Below are 24270 nucleotides of genomic sequence, written 5' to 3' on the forward strand. Positions count from 1 at the left end.
GGAATACACTAGGACATAGCACTCAAGGTTAGTCCTGGTGCTCAGAAGTGCCCTCATCAGGGAGAAATTGCCCAGGACTCAAAACTATGAATGTGATCATCTCCGAGTTGTGCTACGTTCATGATAATGTCAGTCCTATAGGCCAAATACATGTGAGCAGACTTGCATGTACTTCTTCCCTATCTCTTTACAAATAACCCAAATATCCACTTCCAGAAGTTTTCCAGAGCTCCATTCCTTCCTACTCTGCCAATCTCCAACTGAAATTTATTGAAAACTATTTCTTCCCATTCATTTATTCACAACACAACATAAAAGCTTAACTGTTACCTGCTTTCAAACTGCTCTCTTCTCAGACAACCTCATAAGTCCCCGAGTGTTTAAGAGGGCCTACTGCGCTTTTACTTTATGTCAGAGGAGAAGCAGGTCCTCCAAGAGTGGCTGGAGAAAGTGAGAACATGTAGTCAGCACAGGAGTGATATACAACAAGCATGGTCTGTACATGGAGCATGTTCCTTTACTATACCTGAGGACCTGAGCAGCAGGCTGAGCTCCATCCCACCTTGTTGCTAGTGTGCTGCCTCTGCCAGTGTGCTGCCTCTGCCACAAGCCAGAACAATGCAAGGTAAAATGAAATGACAGCAATTATTTTTATTATTTTTTTAAAGATGTCTCAATAAACATATTTTGGTAATCTTTCTGGGCTTCTACTGCCTGTTGAGGAGGAGTGATGCCCTGCTGCATCTGTGCATAAGCAGGACAGCGCTCCCACCCAGCTTTGCTCTGTCCAAAGTGGCCCCTGCTGCAACCTTCCTTGAAATTGTGCTTCACATCCCCACTCAGAAACAAGGGAGCTGCAGTGATTATTGTAGACATGAAAATGTCTCCACTGTATAGAGAGGAACAAAAGATTAGAGATTTATAGATTAACAATATTTTTTTTCTGGTCACTAACCCTTTGGAAAATGATTAGTCTGAAAATCCTCTTTTTCATATAGCACTCATTCAACTTATTTTTCAGTGTACTAGCTGTAATCATTCTAAATCATAAAGGAATAACCTGTATAAAGCCATTTAGAGAGACACTTCTGATTTTTTCATTGGCAAAGACTTTAATAAAGTCCAGATTAATTTAAAATTCTCTGGCTTCCTTGCTAAATAAACTACCAAAGCCCATGCAAGCCCCCATTAATTACTTCCCTCCCCACTCCTCCCCATGGGATCTCATGAGCTTGTATTTTCTGAGGTATTTTTTATTGAAACTAATCATTATACTGGCTTATCAGATTTAACTGTTAAATGTCTGATTTATTTATTAATTTGTGTTTACTTTTCGCCCTCCCCTCATTTCAGAATTGCTTGAAGTGGTTAGTTTTAAGGAGGTCTTAGACTCATTTCTGTACTGTATCTTGCGAGATTGAGGTGACAAATGCTGTGTGTCAAAATTCTTACACCCTTCAAAAGTGAGGTCTCACCATGGTCTCAAAAGCTCCCCATTTTATAATTACCAGCATAATCCTTGGTTGCAGCAGCTTGTTAGGTACAAGGAATTATGTCACTTCCCAACGGCTCGGCGTATGTCCCCATTTGATACTTACTGCATGTTTTAGAGCTCATCTTGCCTAAGCTGAATGTTTCCCAGAGGCTTTCAAATAAAAGGCACTTATGATGAGATACTATTAATGGATATTTGTCTATGACAGTGATCTGTTAATCAGGTTTAGAATTTGGTCTCAGAAGTTGCAGGCAGGCAGGCAGCCAGGCAGGGAATTTATTAAAGCACAGAATCAAAAGTCAGAGGACTGAGGAACTCCACAAGAAATGTTGCTAACTACTTGGCTACCACTGAACCATTTTGTTTGAATGGTATGGGCACACTTAGAAAAACAAATGCATGTATTTTTAGTTGCAGATGCTTGCAAAATAAAAGTATCACAGCCATTTTTTTTCACAAAATTATTTGATTCTGTTGACACAAAGCATGTACATTTCTGGACAAAAAGTTATAAAATATTCTGACATATTTTAATATAAACAGGAACATTTTAAGTGATTGCTTGGATCTAAAATGTTTTTCCACTTGACATTTGTTTATACTTCCTAGGAAAGAAACTCTATTTATGGATAACTGAATAACACAAATAAACATCAGAGAGAGCTGAAAAATCAGCTTTGATTATGCATGAAAATCTACAATGTCATTGTGTACTCTTGTGCCGTATTCTGATTGCCTGTTTATTTTTACAGAGCTGCTGGCGAGCCCATGGAAGAAGAGCCAGCCTTGTGAAGTGCCAAGTCCTCCCTGATATTTCCTGTGGGTGACATCATTGTGTATCCCCCCAAAGCACCCTCAGACATGTCTTGTCTGCTGCTTGGGTGGCACGGATCAGATGGAACATAAACACTGGGCACAAAACTCTGAATAGCAGCTTCACTTGTTCTTTGGATGAACTTGAAAGGGCCCTAAAGATTCCTTAAATGTAACCGCTACAATTCTAGAGTTACAGTAAAACAGGCTTGGGAGAAAGAGCCTAGAGCATGCTTTTTATATGCTGTTTGACCCACTCACCAACATGAATTGTGAAATAGAGTATTACAAAATTCTACATGATAGATTATAGATACGAGAGTTGCGACAGCCAGCAAAATACTTGGTAAACTCCATGAATCACTTTCTGACACTTTTTACTGGGTAATTTTTTTCATACTGTGTTAAACTGTTAATAGAATTTGTTTTCTCTGCTTTGTGTAATGAAGAAAAAAAAATTATTTTACATGATGTTTTTTAACCCCTTGTAATGAGTTCTTAGCAGAACGAGTAAAAGGTGTGTAAGCTAAGATGAAGGATTTTAGCTAAAGGGAAAGTACTTCTTATTGTACTATAAATCCCCCAAAGTACTGTGCTTGGTGGTGCTTTTTTTTTATTTTCCCTTCTCCCGGACATATCTCCCCATTTTATGTAGCCTTTTCTATCATAAAATCACATTCATGATTCCCTAAAATGAGCGACCTTCTGTCTTTAAAAAAGTGCTATACCCACTGTAGTTGACAGTAGCTCTCACCAGATGTGCAGCAGCGATCAAGTAGTCTCTGAAAAATGGATGGCTTTCCAAATGTGTTTTTAGTTTGTTCCAAAATGTTTCTGTGTCCTGACTCTGAGAGCAGCAATCAGCAGCGGCTACGTGCAGCTCATTTGGAGCTCAGGTGTTTCCGTGGAGGTTGTGTGGGGAGCGTTTTTACAGGTTGTCGTGTGAATACAGACTAATTCTTTTATGTAGTCCTGCACCGAGAGAGCTGATGTTGCTTACGAAGTTTCCAAGGGTTTAGGCTTTATTTTAGATCCCCCAAATGCAGCAAGCTTTCCCTGCAATGTGACATTAGCTGTTTAATTCTGTGTTAGTGAACGTAACATAGAGCTGTGCCTTTAGCTGATAATGAACGCTTAAACTATTACACGTGTTGCCTTACCGTCAGAGAAAGAGTTAGGGCATGTATGTAAAATGACTTCAAATGAACAAAATTGTGCTACAGCAACTTTTATTTTGTTTACAACTTTCTCACCTAATGAACCCTTTGAGATACCTTGAAGTATTCTGCTTGCAGCCAGTATTTGATAACTCACTCGGCTTTTAAAATCAAATGATGTTCATTTTTATACATTTTCCAAACTGAAAGTATATATTAAAGCCATAAGTGAAGACTGTCATGCTTTTTATTCTGAAATCTGAAAGAAACCTTAATTAAAACAAGATTTTGGTGAAGGCCATGATATGAAAGATATGGAACAATATGGTTTCAGTTATAGGCAGACTCAAACCTGTAAATCAAAGATGAAAGATTTCACTCAAATAGAATTATATAATTCTCTTTTGTTATGCAGTCAGACTATATCTTTCATGCATTTGGGTTTGTTTATGATTAGCATTTTAATTTTAAAGACTTTTATTACTTATACAAAATCTCTCTGCTACAAGTTAGAAATCTGAGGCATGCTTTGAAAAGGGAAATCTAAAAAAGGAATGTCATTTCCTATAACGCAAAGCAAACTTTTATTCTAAAAGGCTTACTCTAAAATGGATGCATGCCCCTCAGAAAGTAAAATAAAATTTTACCTGCCATTTACAAGCCAAAATCATGCTCATTTTAGTAATGCAAAGGGTCCCAGCCGGCTAAATTAACTCCTGGTGCAAGCCACCTTGCCTGACTTTGAGCTGTTCTGAAGGGATTGTTCACATGACTAAAGCAATCAGAAGTTCACCCTATATTTTTAGCAGACTTGTGATGGCAATCTTACTTGCCATTTACTGCAATTTACTTGTGGTCTTCAAAGAAGTTTCCCTTCAAGGAAACCAAGGACCATAGCTGATGAGTTGGGTAATTTGTAAAGCTTTTCACATTTTGAAATAATAGCTGCAAAATTTTAATTGAGTGCACAGTAAGATCATTTTAGAATTAACCCCACAAATGTAAAATCTATGTCCTTAGCTTGCATGAAATGGAATATGAATTGCAGCTTGAAATGTGACTGACAAACTTTGCCAATTAAAGTCTATATTCTGGGGTGGAAATCAGCTAAAGATGTCCTTTGTAGCTGGAAATGCTTTTAAAATTCCAGAATAATTTGAATTAAACCACATTATAAACTCACACTTATGCATTTATACAGGCATACTCCCAGACAGACAACTAGACATGCTATTGGTTAAAGTCAGGATCATTTGGATAAGCAAATGTGCAAATAAACTGCACACAGATTGTGTCCAGAACTCTGCTCTCACTGAAGCCAATTGCAAAATGCTCTTTGATTTCGGTGGGAGATGGATCAGGACCTGTTGTTTTTTGTGTGTGTGTGTGTGCTTTTTTTTTTTTTTTTAAGTCCAGAACACCATTACTTTTTGATTATGTCATTACAAGGCACCGTACAGCCCTCTGGGAAATGATTGAGGCTTATGGTGAATATCAACACTTCCTTCCAAGCAGACCTGGGCTTTCCGAGAGGGCAGTTTCACTTGCTGCTGTTTTCTTCTCACAGTATTTTTTATTACCATCAATAGCTCCCTATGGATTGCAGTTAAAATATCTCCCAGCAATTTCAGTCACACTTCTAGGGAAATATTCACATGGACTCTCTTAAAAATGCCCATTTTTAGCTGTATTCAACAACAGATCCAAGAATTTCAGAAAGGTGCATGAACTGCATGTTTTTCTGCTTCTAATGTTCAAATCCAGAGGCTTAGGAGCTCTTTTTGAAGAAATGCCATAGACATGTCTCCTATGGACCTCTGCTTAGGCAGAAGAGATTGACACTTATGAAAATTAAGTCCCAGATATTTCTAGCCAGCTGCCAAAATATCAACATCTGAGCTTTGATTACTTCTAAAAAATGATCTGAAATGGGTAAATAATGTGGGAATAAATGATGATGCCTGTGTTCACGGAGACAGTGAAGCTGAGGAGGTGTCAGGGAGCCTTCAGAGACAGGGTGGTCCTCTGGCTGATGCTGGTAGCATGGGGCCTGCAGGTCCCACAACACCACCAGACCAGGCCACTAGCAGCAAACCCGTGCTTTTCAGGGATTGCACTCCACCTCTGGATCAAGATTTCCCTAAGCCAGCGATCAGCTGAATGACAAATGCCACAGTAGCAAGTACCCCTGACATGCTTGCTCCAGCCTATATTCTTCCCTCGGGTTAGATGCTGCATATTGAGCCCAATGGCATATTGGATTTGTTGTGCATTCTTAAGTTCATCATAGAGCCTGAAAACTAAAAAATGATATGGTCCAGAATATCAATAAAAAAAAATAATTCTTATATAGCTTAATGCATTTACCTGGGCTGGAGAGGGAACAATGAAGGGAACAGCAAATCCTGAAACTGCTGAATCCTAAGTCTTGCACTTCATTTCTGGACTCTCTGTGTAGTTCTGTATGTACTTATTTGGCTTTAATATAATCTGCAACAATGAAATGCTTGATTATGTTGTCCTTCTTCAGGCAAAATGTCTAGCAACCAAACAAAGTTCATGGGAATTTTGCCAGTGTAAAGATGAGAGAATGAGTCCCTAAGTTATGTACCTTCTTAATTTTACATTCAGTGAAAATTAAGTAACTAATTTGAGGCAAGTGAATTCAAGGAAAATAATTTTTTTTTTTTATTTTATGGTGTTTATCTTAAATATGTGGTGTTTATCTTATCTTAAATATTCAAGTCAACAACAAAGTGCCAGCTGAAAGAAGATGGCAAAATGAATCCCTCTCTCGAGTATGTGGTGTTTGATTTGATGTTGTATCTAAGTGCAGCCTCCCTAAAAAGCCGAGAGTCATAAGCAGAGATGAAATATTAGAAAGGTTATGCTGCAGCCAACACTGTAGAGAACAAGAATGTAGAGACTGACTAATTTGTGTAGACAGACAGCGGGACACTTTTGGGGCAATGTGTCTGGGATGAAGAATTAGAGGGAACTTTTCCAAAGGCTCTGGTGGCTGTGAGGCAGCTAACTTCTATTAACTTGCAGGGACAAGGAGATGCCCAGCAAGCACTTGCTGTTTGGGAAATGCCCCCTGTCTCACAAACATGCCCATATGCTTACAGACATGAACCTCACTATGCAGATTTTGTCCTAAACAGCAACAGCCAAGTGTGCTGCCCTGAGGTCTATGCCACGCATTCACATTTGCCCAAGAGGCATTCAGCCCCTTGCAGACAGTTCATGGCAGGAATGATAAAGGGGAGGGTTTTTTTCTATAGCGGCCTTTTCAAGAGTGTAACAGTTGCATGGTTGTTGTATATTAAAGGGTCACAGTGGAGCTTTCTGAACCATTGTGCTTTTTTTTTTTTTTTTTTTTTTTTTTTCTTTACAGACTCCATATGGAAGTATGGAAGTAAAAAAGAATATGCATGTGGCAGGGCAGGGTGTGGGGATGCAGAGTGTTTGTGTGGGGGGAAGGGAACCCGCTGGGAAGTAATTTATCTAAAATTGAGCTTCTGCTACCTATTTTTCATCCTGAAATTTGAGCAGTTTTGATTTTTAATTATTATTTAAGCTTCTATTTTGTCATGTCACTTGCTTCAGTTTTTCCCTATAATTGAATTTGCCCTTGTAGCACATAGCCAGAAAAAAGCCTTTTGCCTTTTCTGACAGATGCCCCTGCCCTCGGTATGGGAATTAGCTTATCTTTGTCACTTCTAGCAGCAATTAAATGTTTCATTTTTGTGACAGATCCAAACTGGAGTGGTATTTTATGAGTATGATTTAGCTGGCTGTTTGCTGATTGTTAAAAAAAGAAATTGTGAAACTTGCATTCCTCTCTAACCTCAAAAGGGACCCATTTTGATTTTAACAATGTAATATTTTCACTTGATCCAAAAGGTTTTTTGTCCCATGACATCTTGTTACTAGCTCAGTTTTAGTCTCTAGCAAATAACACACCACAGAGAGCAAAGACCAAGGAGGACATTCCAGCAGCTATTAATTATAACTCTCATACACAATCCTTCATCCTGCTCTAGTGCTGTGCTCTGTGCTTCAGTGTATTAGGAGAGTTTATAGCAAAGTATAGATTATTCTACATAATCAAAGATACTCCTGTTCAGATGTTAATTAGTGCACTGTGATTTGGGCTGCAGTTTACAAGGAAAACATGCTCCTGTGTGGATTGTCTAGAGGCAAGTGAAGCATGAAACTAATGTCATTGGTACTGCACAGTAAGAGTGATTCTGTGTTAAAATCTCTACACATCATCCCCTTCCTGACGGTATTGCCTGAATGGCTAGAGGCACATTTGCAACAGCAGAGTCATAGGATGCCATTATTCAAAGACCACTGCAAACCGTTCTCTAACAGGCTGTAGATAAGGTCCAGGAGGCAGTGAAGAAGCCTTCACTTTGCACTAAGTCCACACCCAAACTGCAAAAAGAGTGCAGATACAAATCTGAACTTTGCTACACATCCCTATTTCTGATATGAAGTGCCAGTTCTGCCTCTAGAAAAGTCTGTCTGAAAGAGCACTGGCACCAGTGGATATTTATCTATTGACTTCTGAGGGCTTCAGAAGGGTGTATACACCATGTGTTATGGGAACAAATTCATACTCATGTCTTTTGCTGCTTAATTTACTGCTATTTTATATTTCATGATTGGCTTAATATTCTAAGTTAGGATGCAATAGGAAAGCATAAAGCAATACCTGATGAACTCATAACTAAAGCTTTCAAAGCAAAATTACTGCTGTGGGTTTTTAAAACACTGACTTTTCCATCTAGGGATGCACAGCTGAAATGTCTATTTTTTTTTTTTCTTTGAAAATTGATGTTGCTATCTGTTTCTATGATAAAAAACAGTCCTTTTGCTCAGAGCACTAGAAGTTTATCTGTAATTTGTCTTTCCAGGCAGATCAGATTCTAAGAGATAAAGTACCAGTGGGACCAGTCCAAAGGGCAAAATTTTTAAAGGTCAATAGTAATATTTCTGTAAAAGTAAGAGGAACCTGTGGATTATTGTTATTATTCCTGATACATTTTTGTATCTGAAAGTATCCAATGAGTAACATTAAGTAATATTGTGTTCCAAAACTTTGTTAGTTATAGATATATGAGCATTGGATTGGCGTGAAATAGTCTTCAACTGAGTTGTAAAAATCTCTTTTGTTTTGTGTTTTGTAAAATTCTTTGGCTATAGTCTTGTCCTAGTGTGAATAAAAGCTATTTGAAGTAAGCTTGTTTGACACTCTGAGCTTTTTTTTTTTTTTTTTTTTTAATCAGCTCTGAAAAGAAGTGGAGCTTTGAACATGCCACCCTGGTTGGATCATAGGAATCTGACTGTTAAAATATAAAGGGCGGAGCATAGTGAAGCTGGAGTGCATAAAAAAGGAACCACAAATGTTAATGTAAAAATAATGTTACATAGCAGGCTAAAACCCACACAAAGCAGAGCATTGCAGAGCTATGGCTTTAACACCAAGCTCATATTCTATAGTTCCTTTGGCTCATTGTCCTGAGGCGCTGCAGAACACATAATTCTCCTCCCAGTGAAGCAATTTAAATAGTACATGCCCTGTTTTGAAAGCCATAAGGCCCCTACTTTGTGGGAGGTGGGGAATACGCAGCATGCTGCAGCAATGCTCTGGACCATGGTATCATGCCAGCTCCACTGCTGTAAAACTTGGAGTTATATGGATACAACAGAACTGGTTTTAGAAAGGTACTCCACGAAAGCAGTGAGTAAAGAAGGGCTGTGCTTGCTGTGAGCATGCTTTGATCACTTGCACAGCATCAAAAGTAACTCACTGGTTTAGGCCTCTGAAATTGCTCCTGTACGTGGACCTTCATGCACCCAAATTTGAAAATCAAGCAGGCAGAAGGGTAGGTGGAAGTACAGGCACTGGATCTGCACAATGCAAATCCCTACCTCCTGGCACATATCCAGAGTGGATATTCACATATTCAGAGGTGGATTAAAGACAAAATGAAGCAAAGCAGAATCCTACGATTTTAGCTTACATTCATTCTTCAGAATAATGCATCTTTTTCCTTTCTGGGGAAAAGGACTCCAGCCCCAGAAAGCCATCTCTCTATTCCAATCAATAAAATACTGTTTGAAAATTTGGACTTGTAGCATGCAATTTCCTTGGCATATTTCAAAGAAGTTCCATGCCCAAAGGAGCTTAATCTGTCCAGTCTATCTATCTGCTTCTCTGCTTTGCTTGCTTCCTGCGATACCATTGTGATAAATTGCAGAGCCCTTGATAAATTGCATTCATCATGTCTTTCTGGCTGCCTCACCTGCATTTTGTACATTAAACCACCTCTCCTGGGACTACTTCTAACATTCCAGCCTTGTGAGAGGTTTCAGATAGACGCTATTTCTGCTTTAAAATCAACCTGCCACAGATATGACCCTGCCTTTGAGAAGGGTTTTTGGAAACCTTCAGAGTAACAATGCTTCTAGGAATCTCCTGTAGGTGGGTGGGAGTGAATTCTTCCAGATTCCTTCTCCCATGCTTTTTCACTGCTTCCCCTGGAGATCCTCCTCCCTGGGAAAAATTTCTTTCCACTGGCAGCTCTGAAAGGAGTAGCATGAGTTGGATGGCTCCTTGTCAGAAAGGCTAAATCTATAAAAGCTGGATGGATATGTGTTGAACCATTACTTTTCTTCTTTATTTCTGCCTTTTCCCATCCAAATGAGAGGAAGATGATGTCAAAATTGTGGATTCAGAATGCTATTGAGATGATTATTATTATTATTATTATTATTATTATTATTATTATTATTATTATTATTATTATTATTATTATTATTATTATTATTAATAATAATAATAATAATAATAATAATAATAATAATAATAATAATAATAATAATAATAATAATAATAATAATAATAATAATCAGAGAAGGCTTTTATTTTTCTTTTTGTTACCACAGTGCACTGGGTACAACACTTCATTCATACACCCCTCCTGTGCTCTTGGAAATGAAGGAGTTTCCCTGGGTTTGCCTATAGATGGGAGCAGGTTCAGTGAAAACCACAAGTGAAGTTCTGTACTTTAACAGAATTTGAGTAAAGGTATGGATCCAAGATTTTGTGCAAACTTTAGCTTATTTACAGCTCTTAGCTTGTCTGCTGTTTCAAGCTGGGCTTCTCTATCCACATGTCACTGAAAAATTCCCATTATGGCTGCCACATTAATGTTTTCGTAGGTTATTAATAGCCAAATAGAACACTGCTGGTAAGATCCCAAATTTCCTCGTTTGTGATACGTTTAAATTATAGTCAACATCATATTACATCATTAACTTCATTATATCATTTGAACATGTCGGCTTTTGACTGTCTTCTAATTAAATATTAGCCTGTGCTAAAGTTACGAAAACACATATTCACCAATCAATCAATCAGTCAATCCAGGTTAAAATATACATCACAAATTTATGTTCCTTCAATTCACTACAGGTTCACTTTCCATATTCACAGTACCCGATCTTAGCTTTGATGAATATAGAGAGACACAATCTAACTCTCCAATGTATGTGTAGGGTAACACAACCAGTAAAAGTCTATCGTTTTTCTCAGTGTTACAGTTAATATAGTTTTGGGCATCTTTCTGGAACATCTAGAGTTAATCTAGACTTGTTATAGTTAATTTAGTCTATGAGCAGAGCTAAATTAGATGATTTCCTGTTCTAGCTACCAGGTGTGGCAGGAAACATCACAACTGATTCCTAGTAAACAAAACTCAAATGTATTCTGTAATGGATTTCTCTCAGTCTCAGCTATTTCTCATCCTTCCTTCATAACCATTTTGCATAAATATTTATGATGTTAAACAAAACGCAAAAGTATATTGACTCTCACTAGAGCTGACATAGAACAAATCTGTCTGTTGCCTCAGCCAGTAGGAACTGGTTCCATCTCCCTTTGAGCTATTGCCTGCAGTGGGTGTTTGGGTTTGTACTGGAAGTTGAGTATGTATCTTAAGAACAATCTTTAGAACAGCTGTGACACCATTTATAAACAAAACAAAACAAAACAAAAAAAGAGAGATAGGAAAAAATAGAAAAAAATAAAGAAAAAAAAAAAAAGAGGAAAAAAATCTTTAAATTATGTGGACTCCAATTATCCTTTAAAATGTCCAGCACAATATTTCATGAGTAATAACATCACAGTATAGTATTGCTTTGCCATGACATTTTTGGAATATCCAGGAATATCAGATCATGAAAAACTACTCCATCTTCATTGACCTACAATGCTGCTTTCATTAGAGTCAGTATCTGCAATGGGGATGTAAATCTGGAGTGGTGTCAGCCCCTCCTGAACCCTCTTTGTAATGCTAACCACACATGGACAATCATGTACTCATGGTTGCTCTCCTTTCCTCCAGTGTAGGTGCATGTAACACTGTCTCTGATTACTAATTGATGGCCCAACATGGAAGCAGTGGTACTAGCCACAAGCCATGTTTCCTTGGGCTCTCATGCAGATGTTTCTTTTTCTTGGTGTGATTGATCATGAATCTCATTGGAAAATAAGTGTTTTATCAATTGAGCTGAGAGGATATAAAAAGGATTGATGGTGGCTAACAAATATTTTTCTGCATGGGCATTTTTATTTTTCCAGTTAGGAGAAAACTATGCAGGAAAAGAAAAAAGTATTGAGATTAGTATTGAAGTGCTGAGGAATGCTAAGTACTACTGTACACCAGGTCTCTTCCTCTTTCTTTTAAATAGGAATTAGATATATTCTGAACAGCAGAATATCCTGAACTGTATTACTATTTTATTTTAGTACTTTGTAAAACTGAGTAAATTATAGAGGTCTTTTTATTACAGTGGCACTCATCATGAAAACCCAAGACCCTTATAAACACTTAAGAGTTTCATCTTCACAACAGCCACAAAAGCAAGCAAGTTTTTGCCTCTTTTCACAGACAGGATTAAAAGCTTTTTGAGCATCTACAAAAAAAAAAAAAAAAAATGTAGCTGATAGAAGAGTCTCCTGAGCAGTCCTAATGCCAGCACCCAGGCAGTCCATGTGACTATATTTCTTCCAGATGCCTTCACACCATAAAGTAAGTGTGTGTGTACTTGTGACTTTAGATGCTGAATCTGCCTCTTCTAATTTTAGCTCATTGTTTGAGCTTGCTTGTTCTCTGGCATGTGGAACATTGCTAAAGAACAAAAACATTTATTTATTTTTTCACAGAAGACAGTATGAGCATATAGAGGAGACGTGGGATTTTTATGAATCATATCCTGTAGTTCCCCCCCCCTTTTTTTTTTTTTAATTACTTGCTCTTTGTTATTCAATGACCTTTACAAAACAGAGAGAATTTTTTGGGTTGTGTAAAAATCCAGGCACAAGAACTAGACCTTTCTTTTATCCTGCTAGAGGAGTTGGCTGTTGTAAATATCAGTAAATAACGCACTTGTGCAAGAAATAACAACTGAACAACTTCAAATCAGGCTTCAGGGGATTTGAAAGGAAGTTATCTCAAGACTATCACTGTCTATAAACATAAGATTGTGGTTCTTATTACCAAACAAAGACATATTGCCACAGACCTTATGCCCCACAGTAACCTTAGAGGTTCAATAAATGGATAACCAGAATAGGCACAGGCTGCATGCATGCCAAACCTTCCTAAATGAATGAAAAGCAAAGCCCTAACTCACACTGCAAGTAGAGTTGGGAATTCTGGAAAAACATGCTTCTTGCTAAACAGGTGATTTCTCAAAACTTCTTCTATTTTCTGTCTACTTAGACTTCCTTTGAGTAGCATTAGGGACTTTTTAAGATGTATTTTGCTTAAGCCTCCTACGTGCAGTTATCTAACCATCTTTTAATGCATGAAGGAAGCAGTGTGACACCAGTCATGAGATTACCCTTGCTAGACTGTAACTTTATATTATGTCTTCCTGTAGCACCAGAAAGCCTGAGGTGCTATGCTCAAAATACATGCTCCTCATTAGAGGCAACCAGGAGGCTGGAGACAAGTATGTGTGTGTATCAAGCATAAGGAGTGAGAACTGTGTGAGCACCAGCTGGCTGAGTGGGGCCTTCACAGCAAAGAGCACTAGGACATGATTCAAAATATCTGGGATATCCTTCATCCCACTGCAAATCAGAAGAAGCTGTTGCAAACAATCCTGTGAGAGTCTATGAAGACTCAGAAGGTCCATGTTCAAATGCTGTGAATATCAGGGTCACTGGGGAAGGATGAGAAAAATTCAGAGTTGCACCTGAAAATGGATTGTGAACCATGATATGAACACCAAGTGGTATCTGAGCAACTTGTATGGAAATTTAAAAGTGAGATCACAACAGACAGTGTCTGCTGAGCTCCTCCTGTCTTTAGTTCAAAAAGAATGAAGACACAAGATCACAATATAGGCAGAATTATACTGCATAGCACCTATCACCTCCTTGTGTTATGCACTGTGGTGGTTTTACTCAGGTGGGCAGCCAAGCTCCACCACAACCGCTCTCTCACTCCCCCTCTCCTCAAAGAGGAAGGAAGAGAAAATACAACACAGAGAATTCGAGGTTTGAGATGAGAAAGGTTTAATTAAAGGGAAAAGGAATGGGGAGAAAAAGAAACAAAAGAAACAATAAGTCCACGCGGAAGCACAGAGAGAGGGGAAAAAAAATATTCTCTACTTTCCATCAACGAGCGATGTTTGGCCACATCCTGGGAAGCAGGGCCTCAAAATGCGGAGTGGTTGTTCAGGAGGAACAGCCTCCTCCCCCATGAGAGCCCCCCTTTTTATTGCTGAGTGCGACATCAGGTGTTATGGAATATCCCTTTGGTTGGTTTAGGTCAGCTGCCCCGGCAATGTCCCCTCCCCATCACTTGCCCACCCCCAGCCTGCTGGCTCTTGGGGGCTTGGAAGGAGTCCTGATGCTGTGCCAGCACTACGCAGCAATAGACACAACACTGGAGTGATATCAGTGCTGTTCCAGCTACGAGTGCAGAGCACAGCACTGTGTGGGCTGCTGCAGGGAAAAGGTGACTCCAGCTCAGACAGACCCAACACATATACATATTCCTAGGAAAGGAATTTTAAGGACTGTAGGAGCTATGTTTAAACACTGACACAAAAATATACTCCAGAGAGAGACTACACTGTATTCTGTGTAATTCCATGATCTGATTCACAAATGGCACAACGTTTACTAAAGGAGGTGTGCTAAGTCAAACAAAAGTGACAGAAAGGAACAGACACATCGATCACATCAGATCTGCCATTTCTTCTCCATACAGCAGTAATCATATATATAGTGGCATGCTATTGCCAAGCTCTCTGACAGCAGGCTGTGAGTTACTGCACATGGAAGTCACAATTCAGCAGGTTAGTGAGGTGAGGTAGCTGGGATGCTGGCAGGTGTGCTCCAATAGCACATCTGTTTGCTTTGCAGGTTTTTAGACATAAGTTAATGTGCATGTGAAGGATGCTACACTGACAGCCCTAGAAACTTGCTATGAGATTTGAGACAACTGTATTATGTTTTCTTACCTGGTATTGTTTTTTATTTCTTGGGCTTCTTCTTTTATCTGTGTTCATGCCTATAGTATCTTAACCTACTATATCTTTTTCTGTATTTTACAAAGAACAAACAAGTGTGAAGTCTGTTTATGCCTACAGAACCACACAAATCCAAAATACTTTTCTACGATAGTTATTATGTTATTAGACTGGCTGGAGTCACAATCCTAAAAATGTAACCAGTATGATTATTGAGGAATACTACCTGCAGAATCAGAGTCAGGCCACTGTTAAAATTAGAGATCAGTACATGTATCTCCTGGTGCTGAGCTTCATAAACTTTGTGATGAATGCTCCCCTGCTCCTTAGTTCACCAGTCATAAAAGATTAATAATTACCTCATTTCTAGGTATTCCATGAAACAGAGAAGGCCTCTGTGAAATGCACTTTCCCTTGTATCCTCATGGTTTGAGCATTCTAACATTTTTCTGGGTACATGTGCATATGGCAATTTAAGACATTCTCATCCCTAGTCTGTCTGATTTGGGAGATATGTCCATTCTTCTCCTGCCTGGTCACTCCCATTCCCACAGGCAGCCCTAATCACTAGGACATGGAGCAGAACTGGGCAGAATTCAGGAGATGGGAAATGCCAGTTTTTCAAATCCTGCTTTCATTCTTCTTCAGAGCAAATTGCTTTATATTTTCTTTTTCAATCCCATGAGAGGAAAACTTTAGGGAAGGGGGACAAAGGGAAATATTCAACTTTTTTTTGTTGTTGTTATTGTTTCGCTTAGTTTTGGAAACATGGCCGTGTGGTTATTCCCAGGATGAAATATATCCCCCAGTACCCTGTCAGCTGCTGACTATGTCTAATGGTGCTGTCAGCTTCACAGCTGCTGTTCATAGCCATGGTCTGCGTGCTGTGAGACTGCACCCCAATCTCCCAAGGCAGTGTCTGACCACCGAGCTATACAGTCATGCCTACTCTCTCTCCCAATTAATATTTAAGAAGCGTATATTTAGCTAACATATAAGGTGGTGCTGCTTTCAGTGCCACCACTTTTAGATCCCTCCTGGCTGCTTTATCATCCCACTCCAGCTAAGGACCAAAAACCTGTCTTTCCCAAAGCCTGATGGATATAAGCATAGGAGAAAAAGAAGATGTACATCTCTCCAGCTGTATTTGTACATGGCCAGAGGCATGCTAGGAGAAAATCTGACAGGTTGGGCCCAGTGGATAATGTGGATTTGTATCACTGGTGTGGGGCTGTGGGTCCTGAAAGAGGGTGTCACTCTGGACTGGAAAGCCCAAAGGCAGTTTTAAAGAAACAGACAAGTTTTCCTCCTAAGTTTCAGTGCCAAGATTTACCACCAATATGAACCACACATTAATATGTATGTAACCCACTAGATTTTTGTCTGATTGGAATTCAGATCCAAATTCAGAGTTGCATTTGAACTGTAGTGCATTTCTAAAATTGCTATATGCAAGGACCCTGAGGACCTAATGATTACCACCCTTCCAGTGGTCTCTTTTCTTTTCAGAAATACTTTTCAATACATTTCATAAAGCAGCCAAGTTCAGAGAAGCCAGAGAGGAGTGGGAGTTACTTGTGAAGATGTGCATAACCACCTACAAGGCAGGCTTGAACTCACAAAACATGAGCTGCATCAGGCTGGACAGATGAGCCCTGGCTTCTGAGGTAAGAGAGACAGGAACAGTCCTGTGCTGTGGATTAAAATAGTAACAGGTGGGATTCCCATTGACATTTTGGCTAGATCTTAAAAGTCTAGAGATATTCTCTGCTTTCCCTGGGCTAAATAATAAAATGTGAGGAAAAGCCTTCACTGCCTGTTGTTGCATTAGCCTCTTTTATCTGCAGAATTATTCTCTTACTTCTCCCTTGCAGCATCATCTTCCCCCTTATCTCACACATTTTCTGTGTGTCATAGCCCTCTTGAATCAAGATACTAAAAATAAAGTTGCATTAGTTCCATGTGCCCTGGGAGGGCAAGTATGAAAAGAAAAGTTTGTAAAGCCAAGAAAAGATATAATTTAAGTCATGTCCCTCTTAACAATTAATTGAGGTTAAGAATGACAATAAAGTACAGTGATAGAAACTTCTCCTTCTAGCTATAGCTTTTATTCCCATTTGATTCCATTTATTTTTCTACCATAACCTTTGCCTCATTTGAATTATTGTTTCCCACAATCAAATATGTTAGTGTAATGGTAAAGATTTCCAGAAGGTTTTTTTTTTTCCCCCCCCTCAGTTGCTTTGGGAAAAGCTCTGCATGTAAACTGCTATATGACTGCATGCAAAGTACACACACTAAACATGATACGTTTATTTTATCATTTGTAGCTAAAGAGATGTAATTATTTAAGTGGGTGTAATTTAATGTTATGGCATCCCTCAAATTGCAGTACTGAAATTACTTTAATCTATACTTTGGCTGGGGAAATGTATGAGAAATTTAAAAGCTTACCAAAAAAACCTGAAACCCAGAAATGAGCTGCTTCTACGGGTTGCACAGAAGTCCTTGTGACATCCTTTCAGGAAGTAGTAGCACAAGAGCCGCTTTACCCTCATGGTGAAGAAATTTTTCCTGTTGTCTAGTCCCCTGGTGCAGCTTTGTGCCATTCTGTTGTGCTCTATCTTTGCCTACCAGGGAGAAGAGACTGGCACCTCTGTTTCTACCTCCCCTCCTCAGGAAGTTGTGGAGAGCAATGAGGATGCCTCTCAGCCTTCCTTCCTCCAGACTAGACAACAAAAGTGTCCTCAGCCTCTCCTCATGGGACATGCCTTTTACCAGTTTTGTTGCCCTCCTCTGGACACTTTCAAGTACCTTAACATCCTTTTGATATATTGAAGCCCCCAAATCCACACAATATTCAAGGTGAGGCCACAGTAACATTAAATATAGTGGGAGAATCACTTCTTTCAACCAGCTTTGCTAATGCACCACACAATACGGTTTTCACCCTTGGCTGCCAGGGCACACTGCTGGTTCATGCCAAGCCTGCTTCCTCAGCAATCCCAGAGTCTGCAACTCTGCTGAGTTGCTCTCCAACCACTCCTCTCCCAGCCTGGCATTACTCCATTCTAGGTGCAGAACTTGGCATTTTTTATGTTGAACTTCATGCATTTGCTGATTGCCCAGTGCTCCAATCTATCTAGATCCCCTTTTAAGGACTCTTTATCATGTCACCACTTAGGTTCATTTGCCACTAGGCTGCTTATGTGTCAAATTTGAAATGAGAGCTCTAGGGCAAGCTACCTCACATGTTATGTTTCAAACGCTATGTTGCCTGTCCGAAAAGAAAGACTAGGTTGTCCATCCTTTCAGCAATACTGAGTGTTGAATTTTTGCAGCTTTTAATCTTAACAAAAATCCCTAAATTAAAGTTGTGAATATTTTCCTATTGTTTACATGCATCTTTCAAAGCTAGCAGCAATGGAGTGGTGTGAAAATGGAAAACTATTGCATACATTTTCTTAAATATTATACATTTTGCAACAAAATCCTCTCTAGATTCACGTCTGGGCTTTCTAGCAACCAGTACTCTATGTGAAAAATCAGTCTGAGTTCCTTAAAGAGTGGCTTCAATACGAGTCTGTGCTTCATAAACTGGTTGTGGTATCCTGTTTTTTTAATGACTTAAGCACATTTTGAGCTATATAGACTAACTGTCTAATACATTTTCTAGAATGGAAATACCAAAGTCAGCTCATATTTTTACCAGAATCTCTTCTATGAGAAGCTATCACAAACAAGAGATTGTCATACCTGAGTTTAAATAAATTTAGCTTCTTAGCAACTCAATAATGATCATGGGCTACCTCCTGTTTCCGTTGAAGTCAGAAGAAATGTTGACATTAACTTCAACAGGTTTGGGATTTGGTTTCTTTTTATAAGACATTGTTCTAAATGTAGAGCCCTGCAATTTCAGTTAGGTATATGTCTCCATCCCAGTTCAGCATGAAGTTAAAAGGACTTCTTGCAATAAGCTAAAGCATTTGACTTCCTTTTAGAGCCACCTCCTCACCCATTGAGACTAGAAGATCAGCTCTGGTTTTGGGGTTTATGACTATGTTTCTTTTTCCACATGGGTGACTACATTAGCTGCTCCAAAGTTATTCCTCCAACAACCCAGAATATCTGTAGGAATAGAGGTGGAATGGTTTGTTATTAATCCATCATCCTGCCTCTAGAAGAACCATGAAGGGAAAGTTACATTTTTTTCTCCAGAACCTTGACACCAACACTAATGAAAGGTAGGGTTTAAATCAATAAGCAGACTTATGTGGACGTAAGTTGAAGAGATCTGTTCATATTTTACCTACAACTATCTGCTGGTAGAAAAATTATCTATCAACTTATACAGCCCAGGAGCAGAAGTTATTTTTCCTTACTTTTATTCTACTTCAATATGCACCAGAAAATGAGACAATCAAACATTTACTCAGACAGTGAAATATATATATGTATATAAATACAGCCTGACTACAAAATCTCTGTTTCTATCAGGGCAGCTTTGTCCATTGCTACCATTTCTATAGTTGCAGAAAATACTGATTATTCTCTCTCAACTCACAGTTTGTTCCAAGTTTGGATAGAGAGAGAGATTTGAAAGATCTCTGTTTACTCCATTAATGTTAAGAAAGAAAGAATCCTGCCTCAAATAATAATAATAATAATAATAATAATAAACAATAATTACATGATCAATATCAGGCAACAGGAAGAAAACAACTATGCAAAGTGATCTTCAGAATGGTGTGTGGTAACACACACATAAGGGCAGCCAAACAAACAGCAAAATGAAAGCGTCTGAAAAAGGAGTACAGTCACACACTGCTGCCTTCTGCAGTGCTGATACAGCACAATAACCCAGCATCTCTGCATTTGTGCAGTTCTGGAGTGCTTTCACCATGAACAACACAGCAGCCTTAGCTCCTGGATACAGCTTAGGAGGTTCCTACCCAAACAGACCTTTTACATTCCATAGGATAACTTGCTTGAAAATAAATTTTAAAGAAACCATGTTTTAGTTAGAATTAATGTTCATTTATGCAGTATGTAAGCAGCCTGACCAAAACCTACTGAAATAGAAATAATTCTCCAGTTATTACAGTCAGCTGTGGCTAAGACCTGCAGAGGATTCAGAGTTTGAATGTCCTTTCTTTGAGGATGCCTCTCTGTCCCACAGGGTTTTATTACTGCAGCAAAATCCCAGTACTTGACACAGCTATCACTGACATTAACATGCCTGATTTATTTCCAAAGGTGTTTGATCTGCTGTTATATCTCTGTCTGTAATGAACAAGGGTTTTTAATGCATGTAGGAGAGACATTGGTAGCATGTGAAGTGTGTCTCCTTGAGAAATTAACAGATTTGACTGAACAGTGCTGCTGGTATTTCTATATACATATTTCTCTTGCTCCATTTCTATCATCCTATTGCTTGCATTATATATGTAGTTACACTATTAGCATAATTATTGGCTGAGTTTTTTGTCTGCTTTCTTCATCTGACCTAATGGAGAGTGTGTCTTCCATTATAAATATTCCCATATAAGCCAGATTTGCATGTGTTTTTTATTGTTGTTGTTTGTTTGTTTGTTTCTTGCTTATATTTCTGTGCATCATTTTGCTCCAAAATGTATTTTGAATGGCTTCAACAATTTATTGCAGCAAATCTTAAGAGCAGACTTTAGCCATTTTCCATTTGGTCAAATGTTACTTCTCAACTCAAATCACCTTGCAATTGTTTTGGAAATGTAAAATAAAGATGGGAATGCAAAGCATACCATGAGGTCAGAGGAGAGTTCGGGGATATTAGAGCGGTAACTCACAGAGATGTTCTGGAAAATGTTCTCTGCTTTAAAAAGAAGATAGATTATTGTATTTGTCCTTTCTGATTATTGAAACAACTTATACTGTTCTGCAGAGTCTCAGTGATTGCTCATTGCACAGCTTTCCTCAGAAGACATTTACCACTGTTGCTTGTGGCAAACACACCTATGAATTATGGAGCAATATTGTCTGCTCCTTTGAGCATTGTTTAAAATGACAATGGTGCTCAGAGCAAAGGAGAATACAGCTCTAGAAGTGTTTTATCCAAAGGCTAGATTGTTATCATTTTATTCCAGCTGAGTAGTTTCCTAAAGGAAAAATATCATTGAAGAGAGCAAGAGCATGAGTAATTTACTTGTGTGAGAAATTTATTACAATATTTTTTGTTCTTAATTGTTTTTTCTCCTACATATGATCCATATGCAAGAAATAACAGTTTGGTTTTCACACAAATAATCAACCCTCTGAGGTAATGATGTATGTGGATAACATTCTGATCATTTTTGAATTAACCTGGAGATTGCTGAGCTGCAGAGATCTTCCCAGAATGCTACTTCTACAGTATCATTTCCTTCTGAGTACAGGAAAGTCAAGAGCGTGATTGACAAAAATGAACTTCAGTACTTAAAGTAAGCAGCTAAGGCACCAAGTACCCACAGAGAATGAGCTTGTTGAGTCAGAAGATGCCACTTTTATGAAGTCATTTAACAAAGCAGAATTGTATTTTAAGATAGCTTAGATGGATATCTGCCTTACTGCCATGTCTGTATTTAGGTTAGCTACCCATTCAAATGCCAAATTACAGAAGCCTAGAGCGCTATAATGCTCCATATATGTCTATCTCCAGCTCTGCACATACCACAGCTATGAATATATGTATCATCATGAATTAGAAACAATAGGGGTGCTGATTCTTAGCTGTATTTTAGCTTCACTGAACTTAAAGCCTGATGATGATTTTCCTCCAGGGCAAATCCTGGCCTTCTTGAAGTCAGTCTTCAGTAACTGCATGCATCAACCTTGAGAGAGTCCAACCACACTCTTGAGATGTGCAGCTAGACATAGTCGTCCTCAGCTGCTGGGTGGATGTGGTGAAACTAGAAGATGAAGACATTTCTTCACCCAAATTCTCCTGATGGTCTAGCATGCCACCAACTATACGTGAAGCTGTTCAGAGGCAGGCAGGTGTGAAGAATGGCAAGATTATAGCCCCTGTGAACTTTTCAGCAAACCAGCATCAGCACAGAGGCCATGACTTCACACTTCAGCATTTCATTTCTTAATCCAGTCTGTAATCCATTTATTCTATGAAGTGAAACATTCCAAAATCACAAAGGGGTTTATGTTCCTTGAACATGTGTGAGCTGGCTAGAGAGACTTGTGAATTCTTCATACTGTTTCCTATAGCTAACTTTTGGTCCATCTTCATGATATAGTTGACTCGTCTTCATTTCCCACACCTCTTTAAAGCTTTCGGTTTGAGTTCTTTCTGATGTAAATGATATCCAAAGAGAATGAGAGTTTTTAGAAGAAAATTTCTACAGAAATGTCAAAATGTGATGATAACTACAGGGGGGAAACACTCTTAAATGTGTGCCAAACACTAACTCACAGAAGCTGACCAAATCCTCATAAATGACTGTTGACCCTGGCAATGGGTAGTGATTTTTCTCACTGCTAGCATTAATTAAAATTCCTTAAAGTAAGAATAATAATTAAATAAATACAGCGGCAATGGTGTTAACCAGGTTAGGCAGTGGTAGTCATTGTGGCTATGCTTATTGTGTTACATTGGTTTAGCCAAGAAAAACCTTATCTGATGAAAACAATAGTACCCAAAATGCACTTCTTTTAGAGAAATTCATTCTCTTCAACATGACTTTCCAAAATAAATATAACAGAATATTTTAAATTTACTTATGCAAATCCGTGAGAACCTGCTAGCCAAGCAATGACTCAAATCAAGATAACCTTAGTTAGTGTGTTACCCCTTAGCTATGGAGCTGCTGTTAGTTCCACTTCTGCTATGGTTTTATCTACATATGCTAGTACAACATGGCTTAGCTATCTCTCTTTGATTTTGCTTTGATTTTTATTTTTTTTTCTGCAGTAAAGCTGGAAAGAATGTTTTTCACCAAATGGAGTGCATTCCATGAGTGAAGGTTTTCTGTTGGAGTTATGAATTTGAAAAGGATCACTAACTCCCATTGAACAGGCCCCAAAATTTATGTACTTTCTTTGGCCAACAATTGAATCTGGCTTTGAAGCCAAATATGAGAAACAAAGCATGCTGGAAGATTTTATTTATTTATTTATTTATTACCTTATGCACTTACTTCATAAAGGAAAATACACACAATTTGTTCATTTGACATTTCCATCCCCTTAGATGCCTTTCCTGACCTCTCTACACTATATGTACTCCCTTCACTTACCTTCTAAGCAGCTTGGGATGTATGCCATGTGGTAAAAGGAAGAACTAGGTTTTATGTTATACAGTGAAGTAGTCCAGGTTCTTATTCATCTGAATCACATGAAACCCTAAGAGCCAAAACCACTTCTTTCCCCATCTGCCTTCAACCTTCCCCAGCCCCTCTAAAAATATTGTTATTGTGAAGTTAAACTTTGACACAGACATCTCAAATTTTTGAACTCTCTTTTGTACAAGAAAAAAAAAAAAGTTAATTCTTAGATTTCTTCTCCAATCAAAATTTAATTCCAAATACAAGTTAAAGACCTTTAGAAAAACTCCATGTTTTATCTTACCAGAAAGACCCTTACTTATTGCAGAAGCTGAAATAATCTTTCTTCCTGGTGTTTTAACTTCTCTGTAGTAGAAGTTGCCTTAATTTAGTCATTCTGATGCTTTCTGTACTTTTAGAAGAATCCCTGGAGGTTCCCTGAACCCCTTCAAAGGAAAGAAAGAACTAACTGAAAGTACCCAGAGTTTTTCTTAAAAAGATTAAAGCTAAATTAAAAAATTAAATTAAAGTTTCAAAGTCAGCCACAATGTCTTGAGCCCATTTCATGTATTTTATTTGTTATATAAGACACCTAGAAACACAAAGAAGTGTTTCTGTTGAAGTTTGTAGTTTCCATTCTATATCTCCCAATTATACAAATCTGTTTTGCATATTTCTTCTGTATTTTCTTGTATGAAAAACAGTGTTTTCTGCTGGGACACACTGTAGCTAGCAATGCAAAAGTAGCATGCCATGAATTCTTACAGCAGTAGTTAAGGTGTCTGTGAGATGGTCCCTACAAAGCCATGCCAGTGGAAGAGCTTCAAAACTAGTATTGAAAGTTTTTTTCAGATTAGAAATACCCCAGGTGGCAAGAATATGATCTGCTCTTCCTCAAGGTTACTTCATGTAGTGAAACTGCTCCATGGGTTAGTGAGCAGGGATACAGATGCAG

General features: G+C 38.5%; 1 protein-coding gene across 4 annotated transcripts in view; it reads left to right on the forward strand.

Annotated features, from left to right (window-relative positions):
* HDAC9 (histone deacetylase 9) overlaps window positions 1-8715 on the forward strand; it is a 476309-nt gene extending 467594 nt beyond the window's left edge. For all 4 annotated transcript variants that reach the window (XM_068674126.1, XM_068674133.1, XM_068674138.1 and 1 more), the window contains one exon: window positions 2248-8715. In XM_068674126.1, the coding sequence (XP_068530227.1) occupies window positions 2248-2287 (40 nt within the window). In that variant the 3' untranslated portion in view covers window positions 2288-8715. The remainder of the gene's footprint in view (window positions 1-2247) is intronic.
* Window positions 8716-24270: the final 15555 nt, after the last annotated feature.

Source organism: Anas acuta, chromosome 2 (genome assembly GCF_963932015.1).
Source record: "Anas acuta chromosome 2, bAnaAcu1.1, whole genome shotgun sequence".
Taxonomy (NCBI): domain Eukaryota; kingdom Metazoa; phylum Chordata; class Aves; order Anseriformes; family Anatidae; genus Anas; species Anas acuta.